This window comes from Parasteatoda tepidariorum, chromosome 2 (genome assembly GCF_043381705.1).
Source record: "Parasteatoda tepidariorum isolate YZ-2023 chromosome 2, CAS_Ptep_4.0, whole genome shotgun sequence".
In the NCBI taxonomy this organism is placed as follows: Eukaryota; Metazoa; Arthropoda; class Arachnida; order Araneae; family Theridiidae; genus Parasteatoda; species Parasteatoda tepidariorum.
Window position 1 is genome coordinate 25959140 of NC_092205.1, and position 15460 is coordinate 25974599.

At 30.1% G+C, this 15460-nt stretch overlaps 1 protein-coding gene across 3 annotated transcripts in view; it reads left to right on the forward strand.

The window, feature by feature from the left end:
• The window catches only part of LOC107453958 (rh5-interacting protein), a 41384-nt gene that overhangs the window by 14168 nt on the left and 11756 nt on the right, over nucleotides 1–15460 (forward strand). The window contains exons 6-7 of one of the 3 annotated variants that reach the window (XM_043053956.2): nucleotides 183–279; nucleotides 2816–2931. In XM_043053956.2, the coding sequence (XP_042909890.1) occupies nucleotides 183–279; nucleotides 2816–2828 (110 nt within the window). In that variant the 3' untranslated portion in view covers nucleotides 2829–2931. Of the gene's footprint in view, nucleotides 1–182; nucleotides 280–2815; nucleotides 2932–9009; nucleotides 9340–12258; nucleotides 12364–15460 lie in introns of those variants that run through there. The other 2 variants (XM_043053957.2, XM_043053958.2) reach the window with 2 other exon arrangements.

Consider the following 15460-nt stretch of genomic DNA (forward strand, 5'->3'; position numbering starts at 1 on the left):
ATATATATATATATATATGATATACCTTCACAAACTCATTTAACGTAATCCCCATACTCGAAGCACGATTTTGTCTTCCATCATCCTATTTGGTAAATGCACAACACAATTTGAATCGTTAATACCAACCGTTGTACCAAATCACACATTATCGATATATCTTTATTTTTTCTTCTTTACAGTACCTGAGGCTAGTGGATGGAGAATTGCAACCTATATCGAATCCGTGATTTTTGCCCTCATCATCATCGTGTGCACCATCATCATTTGCTGCAAAAGGTATCCGAAGAAAGCCTAATTCTAGAACTTACCATATGATAACTTTAAACTTATTTGACGTTGACAAATTTTATGCAATATAAAAGAAATGAATGAATAACATTGCAGGCATTTGTATTTTAACTGACGTTTATATTTAATTTTTATGTTTAATATATTTTTTACTTAATGAAACAGCTTCAGAAAACAACTATTCTGAAGATCACAAGAAAAAGTTGGGCCAATTGTTTTAATTTTTTTAAAACATATAATGATTTTTTTAAATATTTAAGCTATTTGTGCTTTCTTAAACCCAGATGCGATAATGGCAAGATAGAATACATAGTTTAAAATTTACACTTTTCTTATAGTTTAAGACAGTTAACAGTTAATAATAATGCCTTTTTTTTCTCAAAAAATCTTTAAAAAATATCTTAATGAGGGAGGAAATGATTACAATAACAATAACGGAAAATATTAGATAGGTTAAAAACTGGGTTGCCATAATGGTAAAAGAAACTTAATGGTAAGAAAGGAAACTTAGAATAATTTTAATAACAAAGCGGCATAACCTGCTTCTTAAAAATTTCATCGGAAAAATTATCTCGTTGGCTTCCAGCTTACTAGTCAGTATAATTTCTATGAATCGGAATATATTACAGTTTCTTTTTCGATATTTTCCTTGATTTCCAATTGCTTCTCACACCATTTAACTGAGGTTAATTCTTCGCTCCAACAATAAATAAACTTTTCAAAAAGCTCAATTTCGATTACTGCAACCATGTTCATTTACAGACACTTCTTTTACAGTGGACAAGATGAAAGGTTGCAACGCCATTGAATCTCATCTTCGATGTGCAATTTCATTTCATGATTCTTATCAGAAATTGCGATTTCAGCCAAAACACCTTTCTCTTGAAAGAACCTGACAGCTTCTTTCTCTGTTTTGGGCAAATCCCAAATTTTCATTGCTTTTTGCGTAAATTTTTCGGATTAAGAAAAAGACGTGACTGATGAGGGGGAAATGACAGCTTGCTTTGAAAATGTGGAGACAAAAGGTTACCAGAAGCGAGATTCCGTTTGACTTTGGATGCATCATTATTAGCGGCTTTATCACCTGCTCCGGTGTAATGGAAAAGTACCAAATATTTCAAGCATTTCATTTTTTTTTTTAAAGATAGCATTTGTGATGTTTCTTATCTTCCAATCCATCCAATCAAAAAAGAAGTTTATTGCACGTCTTTCAATGTCTAAATATATTTTTAATTTTTATGTCAGATTCCCTCATTGGGTGCTTGCACTTCGAGAAGAAGATCCCAAAAAATACCGTATAGCACATCGAAATTGCTTAAATATAATTTCTTCTCATCTACGTCTTTTTATTATTTTACCTAATAATAGGGGAAAATATTTTGGCTTGTAAGGTATACAATGTTTCGCCTCATTTTTAAGTATCTAATTTTACATGGCAAAATAGAAAATTTGAGCGAAATCGGTTGAATAGCTCCTGAGAAATTAAATTTTAAAATAGTCCGTTATTTAAAATTTGATTTCTCTTGATTTATTCAACCGATTTCGTTCAAAATCTATAATTTTTTCCATGTAAAATTAGATACTTCAAAATGATGTAAAAAATTTTATACCTTACTTTTCAAAATTTTTTAGAATACATTTCAAATGCATTTCTTACAGAATACATTTTTAGAATACAGTACATTTCAAAACTTAAATAAAATAATAAAAAAGGATAAATATTTACTAAAATTTATTTTTTGCATGGAATTATCTTCGGATAAATGAATATTGTATTTGTGTGTAAGAAATTATTAGTTAACTCAAAAAGTTCTCGAGATATGGTAAAATACTCGAAAAATAAGAATAACATGAAAAGGTCCAAACCTTTTTTATTTTATTTTTATAACCGTCGTTGAACAGCCGACCCAATTTCATGGATTTACGACTACTTACGTTCCACTCCGTAGCCTTTTAATTTTGAACCAATCCAGAAGACAAGGAAACTCCTGGATCAGTACCCCCAGAGGTATTGATTTGTTGGGGGAACCTGGAGGACTTTGAGACTCGACAGAATTAACGTGCATCAGTCACCATTTACTACACGGGGAGTCTTCGGCCGGCGAGGATCGAACCCACGACCTCTTGGATATGGGCCCAGCGCCCTACCGACCAGGCTATCCCGGCCCTGGTCCAAACCTTTGACCACTCTCCTGACCAAACTATTAGGACTATATTTTCCAGATTGCGGCTACATCCTATATTTTGGACATCAAAAATCGGAATCCGCAGGAAAAAAGGTTCAGTGAAAGTATGTTTTTGAGTCTGATTTCGTTATTGTCTGTACTAATTAAAGAGTAAATTTGAGGTCACCCCCTTAAGCCAGTATGATTGAGTCCTAAAACGGGAAAATTCGATCATTAGGGATTAAACGATATTCAGCGTGGTTCGTTTTTTTCCGCTTTGTACATTACCACCATAGTCAAAATGAAAAGTATGGAATATATTTATAAAATTGTAACAGAAATTTCCATTTCTTTTTCAGAATGTCTGATTAGTAAATAAATTTGCTTCAAGAATGTCCTTTTACTACCCGATCTGTTTGAACAACTAAGAAACTCATATTTGTCTAAGACACAAAATTCAATAAATTATTAGAAATAAGAAGAAGGATTTCATTTTTTTCATTTTTTTTTCTTCTTAATTTTGTTCATTCTCAGAAGGTTACAGTTGAAAAAGAAAAAGCGCAAGACCACTTTTCATCAGCTCTCATGATAAGCTGAGACCACTAAAAATCGCTGTACCATTTTCAATCAAAATGTTAGAAGTAATATGATAAAAAATAACAATGCCAATGTTATTCGAAATAACACATCTTGAACTACAAATATTTTTTCATACGGTTTTTTTCCTTCTCGTGGTTGCCTGGCTTAAAGTAGTAGTACAGTATACGCTTCGCATCTCAGAGAGTGAAAGAATAAATCTACTGCAAACGCTTTTCATTGACTGAAGTGGGGTTAAGTTCCGATTCAGGTAAAGTATAACAGAGAATAAATCTACTGTAAGCGTTTTTCATAAACTAAAGTGGGATTAAGTTCTGATTCAGGTGAAGTATAACAGAGAATAAATCTATTGCAAACGTTTTTCATAAACTAAAGTGGGATTAAGTTCCGATTCAGGTGAAGTATAACAGAGAATAAATCTACTGCAAACATTTTTCATAAACTGAAGTGGGATAAGGTTCCGATTCAGGTGAAGTATAACAGAGAATATATCTAATGCAAACGTTTTTCATAAACTAAAGTGGGATTAAGTTCCGATTCAGGTGAAGTACAACGGAGAATAAATCTAATGCAAACGTTTTTCATGAACTAAAGTGGGATTAAGTTCCGATTCAGGTGAAGTATAACAGAGAATAAATCTAATGCAAACGTTTTTCATAAACTAAAGTGGGATTAAGTTCCGATTTAGGTGAAGTATAACAGAGAATAAATCTAATGCAAGCGTTTTTCATGAACTAAAATGGGATTAAGTTCCGATTCAGGTGAAGTATAACAGAGAATAAATCTAATGCAAACGTTTTTCATAAACTGAAGTGGGATTAAGTTCCGATTCAGGTGAAGTATAACAAAGAATAAAGACAATATTTCAAAATTAAACAGATCCCCCGACGCATTTCGGAAAACATTGAAAATATTCATGACATTTTTATTTAAACCAATAAAAATAATAGTTACATCCAAACTCAGTACAAATCTCAAGATAAATTTCTCGACAACAGGCGTCAGCTGTCAACAGCTATGAAATATTAAAGATGAAATTATTCCTCCGAAAATAGCCCATTTCAAAAAATTTACATTTCTCGTTTTAGTTTAATCAAAACACTGAATGCAAAGGTGTTCTCTCCTTTTTTTTACTTTCATTTATTTAAGTATTATAATTTATTTTATTTTATTTTTTTAAATTTAACTTGTGACATGAAGATATAATAAATTTCGCAGGAAAAGTAACATCATAAAAATGTTCCGAAACGTATTCCTCAAGGAAAAAAAAATTCTTTATTTAAAGTAAAGCAACCTCTGGAAAAAATATCTGTCTGCATCTCTGCTTATACAAAATCTCGTATGTTAGTTTTTTGTGCAGCTGTGCGTTGAAGATAATAACAAATTTAAAAATATCCCTATCATGATAATACGTAAATATATCGAAACAAAATATTAAAAAAATACCCTCTTAATCGCCTAAGTCCATTTTAAAGTTCTAAGTCAACAACAGAAATATAAACTGTAAAAAAAAAATTATCGCCTCAAAAAATAACTATGGTAACTTTTGCATTTCTTAGTAACCTCGTGAGGATACCTACTCAAGCAAGTCTAAATGAGGCCAAACTATAGTCTAAACTAAACCTATAGCCATTCATCTGGACAAGGAGCGATGACTATAGTAACGAGGTATAACTATTACAAGTAAGAGTGTTGGGTCATTGCTTAGGACAGGTTTTGACTCGTGTCGGAGAGAGAAGGAGAATTTTTTTCCTCGGTGTACTTTGTTAGTCCTAGAGTGAAAAGAAGCTACCCTCCCTGAATGCGCTATTCTTGTTTCCATAGCAGCAGACGGCTTCGGACTTTGTAGCGGGGGGAGTTCTTATCGTAGAAAAACTATACCTCGACAAATTTTTTCCTATTCGTAAATGGTGGTTCTAGGCACTGATTTTATTCCGCTCTCACACCTCTCGCTTTCCCACCCACCCCTAATTTTTTTTTTAAATTCATAATTGTTAGTACGGTTTAAGCAACCTTATAATATTTGCTCAATCCTAATAAAAAAAAAATTTCGAAAATCTTTCCTTACTTGTAACCCAATGTTTAACTGTTACGAGTAATATTTCAAATAACAAATAAATTCTTTACAAAAGGGTCTTTTTTTCCTGTCTTTAAAATGGAAGATATATGTTTCTTAAATACTCTTTCACACAGATTACCCTAAATTTAACAAGTTCTTAGTTCTTCTTCTTCATTAGTACTACAGCTCAGCCTAGGCCAAGAAGTCTCCTACTAAGTCTGCTTCCTTACCTGTTCACTTCCAAAACCCCCTCTGCGCTGTCCAGTCACCTCGTACGGTGTGTGCCTCTTCGTCTTGTATCCGCTGAGTCTAGATCTAAGCATCCAAAAATGTATCCCAGAGGAGAAAAATTTCCGGTGTATTGCTCAGTTTATGCTGCGAAATGATGTGTGAACTGGCTCAAAATCCTAGGAAGATTTATTGTAAAGCTTAGTAATTGGGCACGTAATTTCGCCATTCATAATTTTTTTTCTGTATTTCATAAGCTGTAAAAGATGCTGGGTTATGTATCGGTTTAAGGAAATTAATATCACAATATAAATGAAAAGTAAAGTTAACCATGTTTTGATTGTCATCCTTAAAGTTTAGTTGCAAAATTGAGTGCCAAATTGACGCAGAAACCGGAAGTCTTATTACAAATTTTAACCTCACGTGATTTTTGCGCCGAGCTTTCAATAATTTATCATCCATAGAACATGAAGACAGATTAGATTTTTCAGAATTTTGAATAATTTTGATCAGAAATAAAAAAATAAATGAATTAGAAAAGATAGAAAGTAAAGCGTAGAATTTTAAATTTGAAATATAATTTTAAAAAATGGCAAAATATAATTGCAATCACAAAAATAACTCCAAATTTCATTTTAAAATGTGGGGGAGTGAGAAAATTATTAAAGGAAATACCTAACTATATATATNGCATCCTGCTCGCTACCGCTCGCCAACCCCCGATAATTGCTACGCAATTACATTTTTGTTTGCTTCGCGAACAAAATTAAAGTCGTCTTCCTGGAGATTAGCTGACAATTTTTCTGCACCTACATCACATAGAGAGAATATGATATGATTGTAAAATGTCAGAGGTGCTTATTATCAGCATAATTAACTTATATAAAGCAATCTTAATACAAACAATATTATAAGCTTATATAAAGTGAGGAAGCAATATTATTTAACACATTACTATAGGGCATTAGCCGGAGATTAATCTCCGTATCCGAAGCACGCGTGTCAGAGCCTAATAACTCAAATCATTGATCTTATAGGATGCCGGAAGTTCCCGATATGGAGACATCTAAGACATTTCTATGAAAGATATTTCTATCTAAGACATTTATCTGAATTTCTACTCGACAATGCTGAATCACTGTCCTGGATATAAATTTGAGCAATATTGTGATTATGATTATTAGGTGGGATCAAGCTTGTTGTCGCAGTAACATTGACATCACCTTTAAAAGTAAGACAACTGATCCCTTTAAAAGAAATTTCATGAGATGGCCAAAAAGTTACCATCGCAAATGCAGAGTTGTACATTCGAACATTCTGTTTAAGGTTAATTGCATCAGAATGGCTGCCAAGTAAAAGATCTTTTAATATTTCTGGATATTCCACATTGGCGAGCTCAACTTTGCCATGATGGCAGCAATTAAATTTCGTTCTGCCATGCTCTGCTGGAAACAAAAGAGCACCACAGTTTACACATTCATCACTGAGTGTTCCAACGGAAAAAGGGGGTATAATGTCTTAAAGATATTATGTGAGATGATGAAGGGATAGCACTGATACAGACTCACCAAGGTATTTGTTTTCATTTAAACATCTTGACTCTTCAACATTTCCTCGCCGCGCATTCCGCCGTCGCGTGTTGATAGCACTATGATTATTTTCCAGCTGCTAAATTTTGTTCAGCTCTATGGCGCTGTTGATATCGCCCAAGATATTCACGGCGACCGTTTTTTATAAAAGATATAAGTTTTTTAAAATAAACTCTATTCAATATATTTTGATAATTTGGAATGTAAATAGTTTCTTTAGAGAGTTTTGATTCGTGCTTCCAATAACTCTACCAGATTTATCAAAGCTATTAAAATATATTGGAATTCTAAAATAAATAACTGCTTTCTATCAAAACAAACATTCTATTATAAAACTTCAGAACAACTATCTTTTTACATTTCCACTCAAAATCATTAATAAACACTGGATAATATTGCGTTAATGACACTTTTATCTAATGACGTCATAAGCAATCGTTTGCATAAAGTTTAGTTCATAATAGTTCATAATAATCATATATAATCGCTTGCATAAGTAATCGTTCGGTCTTTTTGTAGCTTTACGTAACAAGTGTGAGATTTTTTTTTCTTTTTCGGAATGGCGATGTTATAATTTTGTTGTTGAGTTAATATATCTTCCTTTTTATGAGCGTAATAGTAGAGTTTTCTTAATTATTTGATGCGAAGTCCTCTGAGTTTTATTTGAGGTCAGTTTGCATTTTGTATTTTTTGACAGCATTATTAAAAATTATTACCTTTTCACACACATGCGTTCTCAATTTTGATTGACTGTTTTGTGCGTTACTAACCAGAAGTCTTCTGTGATTGGCTATGTGTTATCATTCCACTCTCTTCTTATATATAAAGATGTATAGGAATGCAAAAAAAAATCTGAGTATCTGTCATATTAGAAATCAAGCTTCTTGGTATCTTGGGTAAACACTGTAATGCATCCTCAATAATCAAATACAAATTTTTTTGTCTTCAAATAACTTAAAGTGATACTTATAAATATTTATTAGAGTATTTACTTAACATTTAACGGATTAATGCTAAGTTCTTAACCACATGTTTTTTGCTACTTAAGCTTCATAGCAGGTTTGAGTTGTTCATGAAAAAATGCTATTTCTAAAAGCGAACAGCATTTACAGAACATTCATTTCAGTCATATAACTCCTACCACTAGTTAAAATCTAGAATATCCACCATTTGAAGCCCGGACCACTGCGAGAAGTATACTAGGATCTTCGTCGGAAACAAAGATAAAAAGTATAAACATCAGGGTTCGTTATATAAGAGAGCAGAAAAACGTGATATCGCAACGTGTCGAATCTGAAGTGAGACACACAAAAAGGAAAATGTTCAAACCAATTTCGTTGCCGAAAGAAACAGTGAAGTTTTTTTGTCTTTCAACTTTTCTCTGTTTCCTCCGTCAATCAAACAGGATTTTATATTTTTAATCCCTTCTTCCTTATCATTCGTGAAATCTTGATTAATTTTATTTTCTTCAAAAAATCTTAACATAAATGTTAACAGCTCACACTATATAACACACTTTATATTACTTTAGAAAGAAAAAAAAAACAATTTTAGACTTTTGGTAAAAATTGATGATGAATTTTTATTTTAGCCTAATTACCTTTTTCAATACACATTCCTTTCAAAGTACTAGCCTTAATATTCTATAATTTCACTCATTTATAAGTATAATTGCGAGTATTATAAATGTTTATGTTTAAGATAACGCTATTATTGTTAAGCTAACAACTAATCAAAACACAAAACCAAATATGGTACATTGTAATAATATCGGATACAATAATCCGAAGGATGACTTCAGCGTATTATTGGGTTTCATCTCTCCTATGTTAAACTACACCATAGATGATTTTTAGTTTATAATTACATTAGGTTAGTGTAGAGCTATACAAAAGATAAAAATTAAATCAGTAGTTTAAAAATTCAACAGCGTCGTTTTCTTTATTATAAATTACAAAAGATAAATTAATTGTTAATTACAAAAGCAAAAGCATTTTTTTTAATAAATACTGATTTCTTTTCTTCCCTAGCAATTAACACTTTGCTTGGCAACCTGATAAGGTGATAAGGATATGTCTTATCAAACTGTTTCTCCCTGCAACAAATTATCCAGTTAATGTTTCAATAAATATATGGCAATCTAAATTGATGCATTTTACTATCCTTGACAAATTATATCACTTAAATTAGTGCTTTAGTTATGAAGCATTAAATAGAAAAGTCTGAAAAATGGTTGTATGCTGCCTATTAGTCACATTCCTCTTGGGTGTTAATCTTTTTGACCAAGTTTCTGTCCAAGCTAAAAATGTTACTGACAATTTAGATGAACAGAATGAAAATGTATTGCAAGCACTTACCAGCCATTTCAAAAACATAATTGGATTAAAAAACGAGAGTTATTATGAACTGGGTGAGTACTTGTATTTTCCTCTTTATCAGCAAAAATATTAATATTTAAGTGTCTTGTAAAAATATTAAAAGCATAATATGCAGATAAGCATCTCTCAAATTAAAATTTAAGTGAATGAGGTAGAAAAACGATATAGATATCATTATTTTATAGTTATTGAGGAAAGCAGAGCAGAAAACATCGGAAATCATTTGCTCGCCTGATGAAATTGGAACTCTTTCTAACGTTCCTAACGCAATCAAGCAGGTTTTAAGTTCTGAATCTAGTAGTAATTAAAATTTCTGTATTATTAGTTCATTTTGTACCAATTTGGTCAACATTAATTTTATTAAACTTGCATTTTTAGTTTTAGTGTGTAATTTGTCAATTGCTTGTTAATTGTTTCTAAACGTTGCTTTAGTTGTTCTTGCGAGTAAAACATTTTACACTCCACAGTAAAACAGAAAAAAAATTATCATTTTATTTTTAATTTCAGTATTTCAAAACAAAGTATGTTAAAAAGTAGATATTAAATCTCCAGGATATTGCATCACGTATTTTACTGAAACATTTGTACAGACCTTAACTTACGGATGAAATTAAGCATTGTTTACATTCAACCATTTTTAACACACAACATCGTTTCTGCAACTGTAAATTACATTTGTAAAGTTTGCAAATTGCATTTAGAAAAGTGAAAAATATTTTCCCAAGTCTGTATAAATTTTAAATTAAAATATCGGGAATTTAGAAAAGGATTAGAAATTAAAAAATGAAATTTATTAAAATTAAACGGAATAGAAATTCTGCTTTATGCTTAGGAAAGTAGAATTTTCAATCTCACCTAGTTCCAAGTTTAATTACAAAGTTTTTCAAAGGGAGCGCAACTGATTACAAAAAACTATAAAAACAATGCGTTTTCTGCTTCTTAGAGTATTGTAACTGATATTTTGCTCGGTCGTCTGTAAACTTTATATTAACTACACGATGTTGCCATTGTAAAAATTCTGACACATTTGTTTCATAATTGTTTTCATTCTTCATTCTTCATCTTTGTAACTAATTATGCCTCTAGTTTATGAAATAGAAAGAAACAAGTAATGGAATTGTATTTCGGTTCACAGAACATAGTGAATTTGGATCAAATTAATGTTAAATCATTTTAGTTATTTAAATTATAGCAAATTACGGCTTACGGTTTTTGGACTATAATAATATAATATTAGAAAGCACTATTTTTGAAGGTATAATAGTGTGAACTAAAGACGATATATTAAAACTCTTCGTTATTAAATTGTTTTTAATTTTGAATTATATTTAAATTTGCATTTAAATTTTTAATAAATAATTTTTTTCTTAAATTTTTTTGTTTACTTCTCTGTTGCCTTTCCATTTCTGTTTTTATCTCATATTATAGGTCTTACATACTAGCAGTTTCACTGTAACAAATTTCGTATCAATTTACGATAAAAAGTACCGGCATTTAGGGGAACAGTACTTTTAACCGAAAATTCTTTTTTTTTTTCTATTAAATTTTACGGAACAAAAAATCTGATATATTGTAATTTTTATATCAATATATATTGTTAAATTATTATAATTTACTTACTGTAAAAATTAAGGTGAGAAAATTTCCAGTAAAAATGGATTTTGCGCAAAAGTAAGTCAGAAACTGAAATAAAGTCAAGAAAGCGCGGTCGAACCCTTTCACCTTAGTTTTACTTTTTGCGTATTTCACCATGCCCCGTGATCGTTTTATTCTGAAGAGAAAAAAAAAATTTTCACGCCAACATAAAACTTATTTATTCAAAGATAATTCAATGCAAAAAAATTAAATATTATTTATTATTACTTTATTTAATAATATCAACAAAAAAACACTTTGAAGGGAAAGATGTACAGATTTTACATTAATTTAAAGAATGTAATTTCATACGACAAAATACAAGTTTGAGTAAAATCGGTTAGTTCGCTCCTGAGAAATCCAATTTTAAGTCGCAAATTTAATTATATTAAAAAGCCATATATTATTTTTTTGTACCTACTGTACATTAACATTCATTAATTTCGATGATTCCATTATTTTATTTTCAAGAAATACTCAAAATAAATAAACGCATACGAAGATAATCTTTTATTCAAGCAAAGGAAACAAAGAAACATATTTTATTTCATTTCCTTCTTTAGCATGCACAATGTATTTTGTCCAAAATTTTCCATAAATCAAATAAACCCCTCTTTTTACCTCTCCACATTTTGGGAGCACTTGCTTGTTTGGTTTGTCCGAATTTCAGGACGCGATGCTCCAGTGACAATCAATTATTTTTGATGTAATATCTAACACTTGATTTTCGTATGTAATATCTATTTAAATAATTCTTATAATAGCACGTATACTTAGCGTAAATATAGCATTGCATTTGCATTCAACCACTTTTTAGTACAGAAGTTAATAAAAGCGGTATTACAAACAAAAGGTGCAATAGTATTGAATTATTTTACATTTTTTTAATGAAAACTTAAAAAAAAAAGTTCTAATGAACTTTTTTCAAGTTTTCAAGAAGGGACTACAGTGTACGTAGTCACAATAAACTATGCAATTAGAGAAAATCGCATTCCACTCATTGAGCTATCTCAATTTAACGTGATATAATATATTTACGTGATATATTCCATTTTTCTAAAATTAGCTCTATGGAGACAACAACTCCTTGGTAAGCTTGGTACAACTTGGTAAGCGAAAGTACTTTTATCAGGTCAAAATTTATGCTGGGATTATTTCATATACGGTATTCAACTTCGAAGATTTTACAGAAGATTATTTCATTCACTATATTTTTTTGTAAAATCATTTCCTTCGAAAATCAAACTATATTTACTCTATACGTTTCAACTACATGAAAAATCTAAGTAATTTATATGGATATATTTTTGTTCTAGAATGTGACTGTGGAATTGGATCAATATATTGCCACTATAACACATATGGTGTAAAAATTTGCGACTGCGGAGCTGATTACGCTCAAAACAATGACAAGTGTGAAAGTAATGACTCTTTGCTTTCTAATATTCTTAATAAATTTTACCTATTTGCAATGTCATTTATAATATTATGTATATCATATCGACCTTTAATTTTATGAGAAGTTTTTATTACTTATGTATTTTGTATGATGTAAACTGGTAAGAATAAGTTAACAAAATCATTATGAAAACTAGTTGCATATGAAAACAGTATTCAAACTTTGAAACTTTTATTCTTTTAAATAAAATTTGCTTCAACAAAATTACATAAAATATCTTCCTAGTTCAGGCTTTTATATGTATGTAAGGAATTTTCAATGTGTAAAAAAAAAAAAAAATCAAATTTTCGTGAGAGAATTTTGCCCGTCAATCCATCGACGAAATTATTATAGTTTATACCAATTGCGATGCATTCAGAATTGCAGATTATAGAACTGAATTATAGAGCTATTATACTTTAGAACTACACAAGATTGTCTAAAGCATGCATTGCGAAGCTGTACGAGTTGCGATGCATTCAGAACTATTCACTACGAAACTATACGAATTGTGATGCATTCAGAACTACATATTACGAAACTATACGAATTACAATACAGTCAAATTTATATTATGGCGAAACTATACAAATTGCGATGCATTCATAACTATATATTTGAAACTACACGAATTGCAACACATTCAAGAATACTCGTGTTTTGAGTTCTGAAGGAAGTGTACGCGTTAGGTCTATGAAGAAAAAGCTAACTAGGGTATTTTTTTATGAATTCAGCTTCGAATTACTAATAATTTCTAAGCAAGTGTTACGAAAGTATCTAAGATTTTTTATTCCGATAGAATAAATTAGCTTTATAAACATGTTCAATATAGACAAATTTCACTTNTCCTTACGCATTAAGGAAAATCATTTCTGCTTCCTTATATGGAATTGAAAAAGGGCACGATTCTATAAATAACTCTTCCTTTGAAATATAAATCTATTTATATTTCAATGGTATGTTTTCAGCCTTGATTTCCCAAAATAGAATCTCTCGACGTTTATTCTTTAACAAAGACATTTTATGAAAACGAAAGAGTTTTAATTCTTTTATTAATACAAAAGTATTTAATTTTTGTATTACATATATATATTTCACGCGGCTAAAACCAGTTCGCATATGCTTACGTTCGTGTATAAATTGGTTAACATTGTAATGCAATACGTTAAAAATAAATACAAATAGGAAGTATATTAAAAATCTCCTGAATAAAAAATATGCATTCTTAAATATAAAAGTATTGCCTACAAGCTCGTGCAAAACATGCAATAATTATAAAAACTCACGACTATGCTGAACTGTCCTTAACTCATACTTTTTTGTGATTTCATCGCCGTCTGAAAAATTTTAAATTATTACTAAAGTTCAATACGTCAAGGTCAATTGAAATCAAAGTACTTCCACGCAGGCAAAAGCTAGACGGTGGAAAGATTTGGTTAATGCATATTGCTAAAAACTAATTAAGGTGTTAGGATTGGTGGCTTGAAGAATTAGAATATTTAACCCAACTAGGCAGTGCATTTGGCTTAGTTACCCTTAAAGTTGACCAAGCCGGTCACCAACGGCTGATAGTTTAACTATAAAACAGAATGAAATGTGGTCTTCTGAGTTAGAAGACGCTAAGTCTCTAATTTTAGCAACGGCAACTAAGCTCTACTATTTGCTTTTCAATTGTGTTATGGCTAGTCATATTATGGAACTGTCTTTGTACCACAATAAAATAATATTCGTCAAATAACATTGCTTCTATCTCACACATTGAAAGTTTCTAAGGGTCTGATTTATGCATCCGGAGACTTCTATTTGGCATGAATTCTATAACGCTGTTTTAATCCATTTGCATTCGTATAAAAGTAAGGATCATCGTAATTCAGCAATGACTTCATAAATAATAGTATAGGCATAAAACAATCTAAGTTGTACTCTTTAAATTCAGAAGTATGAGCTTCTGACTTAAGCAATTGAATATTTAACAGTTACTAAGCACAGGGTATCCTAAATTCAAGAGGTTATTCATTTCATGCTTAAAGGCATTTATTCACTTAGGATAAATAATAAATCTAAATAATTACGTCGTAAATACGTTTTTATTTCTATAAAAATGCAAAAATATTTAAAATCGTTACTTAAAGCATAACTAAGAGTTCAATACTACTTTAAATGCTACTTACGACTATGGGATGAATAATAACTATATTGTTTCAAATAAATATATACCAGAGTTTATGGTGTCACATAAGAATGTATATTGTAACCTATATAACCTGTAATATATATATATGGTTGATTCTCACGAAATATGACAATTTACTGTCCCTTGCTCCAAGATCTAATACTATTATACTTAAAGAATTTTTTTTTAAAAAAAATTGATAAATAACATCGCTGTTAACATTTTAAAATGACTCTGTGCACTAGCAATGACTGCTTTGTATAGTTAAAAAATTTAATTGAACTTCAAAATGTCATTTTCCTGGCATGTCCCAAACAATGTTTCCAATAATAAATAGCTTCAAAACTTCCCATAAATTTTTCAATGTCTAATTTTTTTTTTATCTCATCCGTTGTAAGCATTTCTAGAATACACGCAGAGGGTAATATTTACAAAAACTTCGTTTAAAATCATTTTTGCTGTCAATAATTTGTTTGTCCCAAGAAAATGTGTCATTTTCCTGGCTACTTTTATTTAGTGGTTTATGACCAAAACAGTTAGGCATTCAAGATTTGGTGAATTTCTATTTTATTTTTTTTCTCGAGCAAATGTCAATAAACTACACTGCTGTCTTTAAGGTATTAATAAGTGTAACTAAAGAAGCACACAAAATAAATTTAGATTATTTTGAAGACTTTAAATTTCAAGAAATTTTTTTGTCCGAATTGTCATGTTTCGTGAGAATCACCTATATATATATATATATTGAATTCATATTTATATATTCACTGTTCATTGAACAGAAAAAATTTAATTAAAATCGATTCACAACTGTGCCAGAATTTTTTATTTTATTATGTTCATCAAATACAAAAAAAAAAAAAAAAAAAAAAAAAAAAAAAAAAAAAAAAAAAAAAAAAAAAAAAAA